This window comes from Labeo rohita, chromosome 7 (assembly GCF_022985175.1).
Source record: "Labeo rohita strain BAU-BD-2019 chromosome 7, IGBB_LRoh.1.0, whole genome shotgun sequence".
Lineage (NCBI taxonomy): Eukaryota > Metazoa > Chordata > Actinopteri > Cypriniformes > Cyprinidae > Labeo > Labeo rohita.
Window position 1 is genome coordinate 51479917 of NC_066875.1, and position 8627 is coordinate 51488543.

The 8627-nt window shown below is 34.5% G+C and overlaps 1 protein-coding gene across 2 annotated transcripts; it reads right to left on the reverse strand.

Annotated features, from left to right (window-relative positions):
- Positions 1 to 1417: 1417 nt before the first annotated feature.
- On the reverse strand, positions 1418 to 8247 carry LOC127167692 (uncharacterized). Of its 2 annotated transcripts, none has more exons than XM_051113874.1 (11): positions 8149 to 8247; positions 7817 to 7892; positions 6448 to 6585; positions 6259 to 6328; positions 6026 to 6129; positions 5498 to 5581; positions 4293 to 4354; positions 4110 to 4196; positions 3963 to 4017; positions 3317 to 3505; positions 1418 to 3219 (listed from the first exon to the last, which is right to left on the reverse strand). In XM_051113874.1, exons 3-11 carry the CDS (start codon positions 6571 to 6573, stop codon positions 2323 to 2325), a joined length of 1674 nt encoding a protein of 557 aa, XP_050969831.1. In that variant the 5' UTR covers positions 6574 to 6585; positions 7817 to 7892; positions 8149 to 8247; the 3' UTR covers positions 1418 to 2322. The 2 variants fall into 2 exon arrangements, with proteins under 2 accessions (XP_050969831.1, XP_050969832.1); XM_051113875.1 differs by having other exon boundaries at positions 8095 to 8149.
- Positions 8248 to 8627: the final 380 nt, after the last annotated feature.

Genomic DNA, 8627 nt, shown 5'->3' on the forward strand with positions numbered 1-8627 from the left:
GTTATAATTTCATTAAAGTGCACTTAATAAATCAAATCTCAATTTTGTTTTAAATAATATATGGTAACACTTTAAAATAGGGATTGTATGGGAGGCAAAATGAAATGTATCACTTTCCCCATATACCAGTCATTATCAGATGGTATGGAACCATAAAAGCCAATCACGTCAGTGTGTCGTTAAATATGCTAGTGATTATCAGGTGAAGAGAAACTTTTAGATTTAGCCAAAACCCCAAGTGTGTTGTCCTGCCTCCCAACATAATACATAATACCCATTTAGCCATGTTTATAATGCTCTAGTGCTGTTTTGTCTACTTGTTGACTTGCATTGCCTAAACTGACTACAGAATTGTTTCAATATTTGATTTAGATTTGTCTTCAGACTTAACCTGGGGTGGGTTTCTCAAAAGCATTGTTAGCTAACTATGGTGGTAAGTTCTCGCTGCAGAGCCAAATGGGAAGAGCTGGAGCTCTAGCTCCCCCTCGCTGGAGGTAATGGGTGGAGATAAACACCTAACCACACCCTAACCCTACCCCTTACCCTATCCTAACCATAACTCCACCCATTACTTCAAACAGAGATGGAGCTGGACATCCAGAGAGGGGGAGCTGGAGGCCATTCAGCTCTGCAGTGAGCAGTACATGCTATTACTCTAACTCTATTGGTAATAATGAAACTTGCGACCATAGTTGCTTTTGGGAAACACACCCCAGTTTGGTGTTTAGCTGGTCCTGCTGGTGTTGGTGGACCACAATGTACATTGTTTTGGTTTTAATGGAAAGTGAAGAGTCCTCTTCATTGGGTCTCTACTGGTAATTTATTGCCTTCTATTAGTGGCATGTTAAAACCATTAAATGATGATGAATTTATAGCCCAGAACACGCTATGATAATGGTTTAAATTGTTGGTTTGTAATGTTTGTAATGGTATTTGCAGGGAAAACTCTAGAACTGTTGTCATGGCTTCTGTTTCTATATCTGAAATGTCTGAAAAATGACCATATACAGATCAGTGTTGCCAAGAATTGGGCTATTTTACACCGTTGCCACGGGTAGTTTTTGATGTCCGCGGGTTGAAGCGACCCCAGTAACGTCATATTTAGCCTCTGAAATGCCCAGACACAAAAACGTGTATTTTATCGCCCAGAACATGATTTTTAATTGGGGACCCCCTCGAAAGGTGATTTTGTTGTGAAAACCTGGCAACCCTGACACGCATGGAAATTTAAACAGAGAAAGAGTCATGTATGTATTTTTATAAATGCTATTATTAAAGATTATAAGTAAGTTTTAAATAATAAGATGTTTAGAATGAATTTAATAAATTAGAGTTTATTGAATGAAAGAAAATGCCAAGATTCACATTTATTTCTGTTCATGTTTACTATACATTGTGGGAAAACAAAAAAAAAAAAAAAAAAAAAAAAAAAAAAAAAACACATGCATTTAGCAGCCACTCAAAAACACACAGAAAAGTTAACAAAAGTAATAAAGAACTCCCAAAACACATTACTCAATGATTTAGACACTTTATTATTATAAATCCCTGCAGAATATACAGGTACCATTACCTGAGCTTTGCTGCTACTAGTGTATAGTCAAGACCAAATCAGTACTTCTCAAATTCATCAGAAAGATCCACATTTACAACTGGACAAATGTCTTGGTTTTTAATTAATAAAAATGAATAAAGTGTACCCTACAAAAAGTACACTTTTGTACCTGTTAGGTTCTAATATATACACTAAGTACTAATATGTTCTTATAAGAGGACCCTTTTGGTACAAACATGTACCTTTCGAAAGCATACTGCCCCAGTGACAGCTTTTGTACCTTTATTTCTAAAAGTGTAGAACCACCACTGCGCTAGTGGCAGCAAATCACCTGTCAAATAATCATTTATTCAACCAATTTGTTCAAAGCAGCTGATTCATTTGCAAATCACAATCATGCTCATATCCATAAAAAACAGCTCTCTTACTCTTGATATTGCTTAATTATATATAATTAGTTAAGTAATTTTTTGTAATAATAAAGAATGTTTTGGCTATTTGAATTTTTAGACACAATTCCCTGTTAAATTCTGATCTAGCACAACAGTATCAAAAGAAATCAAATAATAATTAAAAAAACAACAACAACAATAATAAAAACTAATTATTGATTGTATTTGAAGCAGGAAATTGTAAACTAATCACATAAATGATGTTAACAAATAAACGGTCTACAATGCTGTCCACAACACTAGCTACTTCTACAATCAAAACGTTTATCCATGATGAAAGACCAAACTGAGCATCATAAACTCATAAACCTTTGATTATTCATAGTTATCTGTGTTTGACGTCTCAGAGTTTGGGTTCAGTGTGTCTCGTAGCGTATCCAGAATTGTCCGTAGCTCCTCTGTAGTTTCTTTTATTTTTGTCACAAATTTCATGGTCTCAGACTTCAGCTCTTCTTCCTGCTGATTGTTTGAAGAAAGCAGATTTGTTGTGTCTCTGTTATTTGATGTCCGGTCATTCAAACCTGTGGCTTGGTTGCTGGTGGATTCTTGTCGACTAGATTTTAAAGCGTAATCTCTGCGCATGTTGTGGATTTCTCTGGAGTCGAGAAACACGAAGAAGACGTCAACAGCTATGAAAAATGCGGATAAAACCCCTGTAACCGTCTCAGCCACACGAACTGTTCTTGCAGCCTGAGCTGCGATTTTCCCTATGTTTACGAACCGAGTTAAACGAAGAAGCTCCGGGATTCCTCCCAGCCCTCGTCCAAGTCGAGCTCCAACACTCACCCCAGATTGTGTATTGGAAAGTGACCCATTGCTTGTTGAAAACTCATTTTCTAGAGTTTCCACTGCTGTTGAGATGTTTTGGATGCAGCATATGATGGAGGTAATTTTTTCCTGGAACTCTGTTATGATCATTTTAATCTTTTGTCGGTTGGTTTGCTGGTTAACCATGTTTGTTATGTTGCTGGCGCCAGCTGTTATCCCACCAGCTACTGCCGTACCGATTCCCACACCTGTTACTATCAGAGAGGCTCCGAGAGTAAACGGAGCCAGAATGAGTCCCACCAAAGATGTGATTCCTCCAGCCAAACCTACTACACCTCCTGTGAGACTGCTGACGGTTGTGTTGAAGTGGACAGTCTCCAGTCCTTCTGCCAGGTTTCTCAGTACATCTAAAGTCTTATAAAGCTCATCAATAGTTTGTACGCTCTGAAAGAATTATCAAATGGCTAAAGTCAATGCCAATGTCTTAAAAATTGACTCTTGTTTCATAAAAGTAAAATGCAAACATTAGTAAGCAACTTACCATTTTATGAAGGTGTTTAATGATAAAAGGCCTGGTCAGGATCTGACTGACAGATGGACGATTCCCTGGATCCTTCTGAAGTGTGTCTTTCACCAGCTGACGTAGGTCCTCAGAAAAGGTGTTGGGAAGAGCTTCATAGGAGCAGGCGAGTATTCTCCCAACAATCTCAACTGCGTTTCTTGCCATAAACTAAGTGGAATAACACAATGAGTTAACCAGTTGGTGGGATCTTAAAATAATTTATCAGTAAGGTCATACCAAAAAAAAAGCCTTTTGAGACAAAAGAACCAATCCAACAACTTGGAAATATATTGGAATATTATATAGAATATACCATTTTTATTTCCCTAAATATGGAATGCAATATCAAGATCTGTTTACTTATGGCAAACATTTCATTTTATAAAGAAAGTCTTGGGAAGCAAGCTAGTTAAAATGGTTGCCTGTATTGTACTGACATGAAAATACGATAGAAGTTTGTTTGATTGTCTAAATAACAATGTGTCTACAACTAGATAATTTGTATAAATGATTACAAATTGTGCAGTCTTGGCATATCTAAGTGCTTTAAATTAAAAATCGGCAACATATTACAAATACAATGTATTTTGTTATACAAAAGATTCAATTGAACCAAAAATCTTACAGCACACTTCAGCTTGCACAGCTCATAGACGACACATCCCAACTGCCACATTTCACTGAAAAGGAAAATGAATGTTCTAAAGGTTTTTATCAGTGCATTGATTTAGAAAATATATATAACAAGTTAACACTGCAATTCTTCAATTACGTCTTCTCATCATTAGGTTCGCCATTCAAAATCTCAGGTGCAACGTATGCAAGAGCTTCAGTTTCTGCTGTGTGTGCATCAGTGGACCTAGAAATACATGGTACATATTATGTTCATCATATGGACTAGATGCATTATTTCTTGCTGAAGGGTGTGCATTGTTAAAGTAAAGCTGCACAATACCGTTCATTAATCTCTCCAAACTCTCCAAGACGAATGATACCACATGCAGTGAAAAATAGGCTCTTTCAAAAGAAAACACATGTTTTAGAAGTTTGTGGCCACAGGGAATGAGTGGGTTGCAACAAGAGTTAGTAATATCAGTCAAAAATCAATCTATTCTTACAGCCTTCAACTAGTCTGAAATAAAATAGATTAATTGCAGAGAAACCTCCATTCTTTTGTCCAAGAATAAATGTACACTATGACACTTCAGGCTCATTATCAACATCTGTGATTGAAACTTAAGAGAGAAGTCCACTTCCAGAACAACAATTTACAAATAATTTACTTGTTAATTTTAATTAATTAATTTATTTTATTTATTTATTTTTTCTACATGGGTTGTGCATCAGCACAGCTCCTCAGCTTGGAGGAATCTAATGTTTTGAAGTGTAGATACTGTACTTAGGAATCACAGATTTTATGTATTCAAACTATGACCCAAATAAGTATTTTCACTGGATATTGTCACCTGAACAAGTAAGTAACATGTCTGCCACTTTTGTTCTGACCAACTAAGGGGAAAAAAGCATTACAATAAATTGCCCTACCTATGGTGATTAAATTATTGCAAATTATTATTATTATTATTGTTGTTGTTGTTGTTGTTGTTGTTATACTTTGTTCTCAAAGAATTTCGTATAAAGAAAGAGTTCTTTTACACAAAAAGCAAATTAATGTTCCTTAGAACTGGTTCTGTTTGAAATACAAATCTTGTGTAATCCCACATATCTGTAAAACTGGATCTAATTTCAGTCACTTACATTTGTTTCATTAACACATAATCCTTTCTGGATTACAACCAGCCATCTAAATGATAAATTTACTTATTCCAGCTGCAGTGAGAAAAGGCTGTAAATGATCTGCCACCTGTAGCAGCCTCACATGCGACATAGCCTACTAGTATTTCCCACGAAAACCTACCAGTACCACACGAATTAGAAAATATTATTATAAGCTTATCGTTGTAAATCAGGCTAAGGTAAGGAGATAGTTTTGAACATCGGCTGGTTATGTGCTTCCTCTCAAATTGATTTCGGATCATTTTTAACCAAATAAATAAATAAACAAAAAAATATTACGGACTGTAGCTTTAATATATAACAATTTGTTAATCATTTTCCAATACTGTCAGAAGTGGCTTTCGAACTAAATTACATTTGTACCTTTGTCTGCAGGTTGTTATGGAAGATATTTGAATCATGTAGGTACTTTAATGCCATGCAAATCATCACAGTCCAGTCCATAATCTGTAAATCAATAAAATGTGAAATTACAAATCAGAAATGTTTAATACATGTACGTAGCAAGACGTAAGTGGGAGGGGAAAAAAAATCACATAAACAGAACATTATATTCATCACTATTTAGAGCAGTGTAAATATTCTGTTTTTATGACTAGCTTATATTAATAGGTTTTAAGCACATATATATTCTACATCCTGTTAAATATTATCCGCATGAAGAGACTTATTACCAATGTGTTTAATGCTTTTATTGAAGTTGTTGTACTTCCTAATGCTGCTTTTCTAATTTGGCATGATAACCATGTTGTGATTTTCAACATGCTGTGAGATTAAACAGTGGGTAAGTCATGAGTTTTAATAATTAACTGTACAGTTTAACATCATTTTAATATCATTTTTTTAAAACTATTTTTTAACATTTTTTTTACATCTATAAACATACTGTACCTCATTCTCAGAAAATGTATCTGCTGTCTGTATTTTGTGTTTGATTTTCTGAGCAAGATCTCCACCCTCACAGTGCTCCAATACAAGACACAAGCAGTCAGGACCTAAAAACAGATTCATTTATTACAGTAATTTAAATCATTGAAGTGATCAAACTACATTAAGTAACTGAGAATAAATATACTCCTAGAACTTTAGATGTGTTAACAATGAATTTTGAAGTTTCTTTCAACCTGTGATGACTTCCTTGTGATGGATGATGTGTGGATGACTGAGTTGTAGGAGGTGGTTTAAATTATTTTCCTAAAACCATACAAATGCATGTGTATATATATATATATATATATATATATATATATATATATATATATATATAATTATAAACTTTTAAATATAATGCAAAAATTAAGTGTTCACCTTACCTGTCCAAGGTTTAACTTTTTAATGACAAAAAGATCACCGCCTCCATTTTTCACCAGAATCTTCTGCTCATCTTCACTCACTAATGTGTAGCCTGGATATTTTACAGCTGACTGTTTATTGCCCATCTCTGAATGTTTCTACAAAGCAATATATAAGCATTTTATATATTAATACACACACACAAACAGTAATGCATTAAGACAATTCGGTAACACTTTACAATAAGGTTCATTAGTTAACATTACTTAACAACATTACTTAACATGAACTAAGGATGAACAATACTTCTACACCATTTACTAATCTTAGTTAATGTGAATTTCATCATTTACTAATGCATTATTAAAATCACAAGTTGTGTTTGTTAACATTAGTTAATGAACTGTGAACTAACATGAATTAACAATGAACAACTGTATTTTTATTAACTAACATTAACAAATATTAATAAACAGTGTAATAAATGTTTTGTTCATAGTTTGTTCAAGTTAGTTAATACGTTAATACGTTAACAAATGACACCTTATTGTAAAGTGTTACAGACAATTCTATTGTCTTACTGAAAAAAATAAAAATTAAAAATAAATAAATAAAATGGTACAACAAAATATTTCTATATTATTTATTTATTTATTTATTTTTTATTAACTTAACATGGATCCATGTTCCATGAGACTGGACAATTAATACTTATGCGCGTGATGTCACCGTTTTCCACAAATTTGTCTTTTCATAGCTTACACGGAGAGATGACGATATTTGTAAACACCCCTTAATTGGAGATGAAATTATGAAATAAATGACTGGGTTGAGGTTGAAGCCTTTATCTTCTTTAAACCAGCAAAGCGTGAAAATTGCCGAGGCAAGAATGGACTGTAAAAAAGACTAAAACGTTTTTCTGTATGGAGCAGAAATTTGGAGGTCCATAATTAACAAAGGCCAGACTTGCACTGGATAAACACTATCAGCAACAGCAAAACTGGAAATCCAAGTAACACGTGATGCAGAGACCATTTGAATACATTTGTATAATGGCTAACGGACAGTTTGTAACACTTAACAAAAATGCAGTTCCTAAAGCAAAAAATATATTGTCCACAAAATGAAAAATAAGTATCTGCAAACAAGGAAGTCCAAAAAGAAGAAGAGGGGGTTTGGGGGTGGGATGGAGTTAGAAAGAAAAAAAAAAAGTTAAGAAGAATAAAAAAAGGAAGAAAAAAAAAAGAATACGAAAAAAAAAAGTGCAGTAGCAAATCCAATTGGAGCAAACAGCCCTTGTTTTACTTTATACAAATAGCATCAGAATGTGTAACAATCTTTGATAAGTGCCAAACTAATAGTTCCTCAAAGAAACAAAAGAATGTTCACCTTGTAGCTCTCACCGTTTACCTCCCTTGTCTTTTATACCTGGAGTGTTATTCGCTTTACCTGAGGAGACTGACCCCTACATATTAGGAAGAGAATCACAAGGATGAGATCTGTTACAAGTCTATTGAATTTAATAATTTGTGTCAAAACAACTAAAGAGAGCATATAGAAATGCAAGGAGTTGCAATCCTTATTCTTAATTTTTAGGACTGATTTTCAAAGCACTTTACATGTTATAGGCATTATTTGCCTCATAAAACTAGAGGCAAATAACTTACCCTAATAGGCAAATACTTTAAATCCACAGAATGCAATGATGCGTGTAGACTTACGTGTCTGTGCTGTGTTGTGTGTTTCAGGCTGTCTTTGCTTCTTTTGGTTACTTTCATTTTTTTAGTTACCGGTCATTGGTCGTGTCACCTGTCACTCATCATCAGCCGCTGACGTCACCCATCCTGCTGCTCCCAATCGGCGAGCTCCCACATGTCGTTGCTGTTTTGTGGTCGTCATTTTTGTTGCCATCGTGTTTAATTATTGTATCCCGTTTTGTTTGCGTTGCTTACCTACGTGAACGTTTGCCTTCGTTATATATGGTTGCACGCTCTATATGTTACGAGACAGGTAAGAACATCACGTGACATTCTTTGCAACACGTAGGATCAAATTTATTATCACTCCCATAGACTTCCATAGACTCTGTATTAGACACACCCTCGCATTAGCGCTATCTGATTCAAAGGTAATATAATACAAAGTTCAGTGTTATAAATGTACAAGTATATATTTTTATTCCACAGTAAGGGCAATTCAT

Coding starts and splice junctions, on each gene's coding strand:
- LOC127167692 (XM_051113874.1), bottom strand. CDS start 6,573: ATGGGCAATAAACAGTCAGCTGTAAAATATCCAGGCTACACATTAGTG. Junction 6,329..6,447: donor AAAAGTTAAACCTTGGACAG/GTAAGGTGAACA, acceptor GTATGGTTTTAG/GAAAATAATTTAAACCACCT. Junction 3,506..3,962: donor TGTGCAAGCTGAAGTGTGCT/GTAAGATTTTTG, acceptor TATTCCACTTAG/TTTATGGCAAGAAACGCAGT.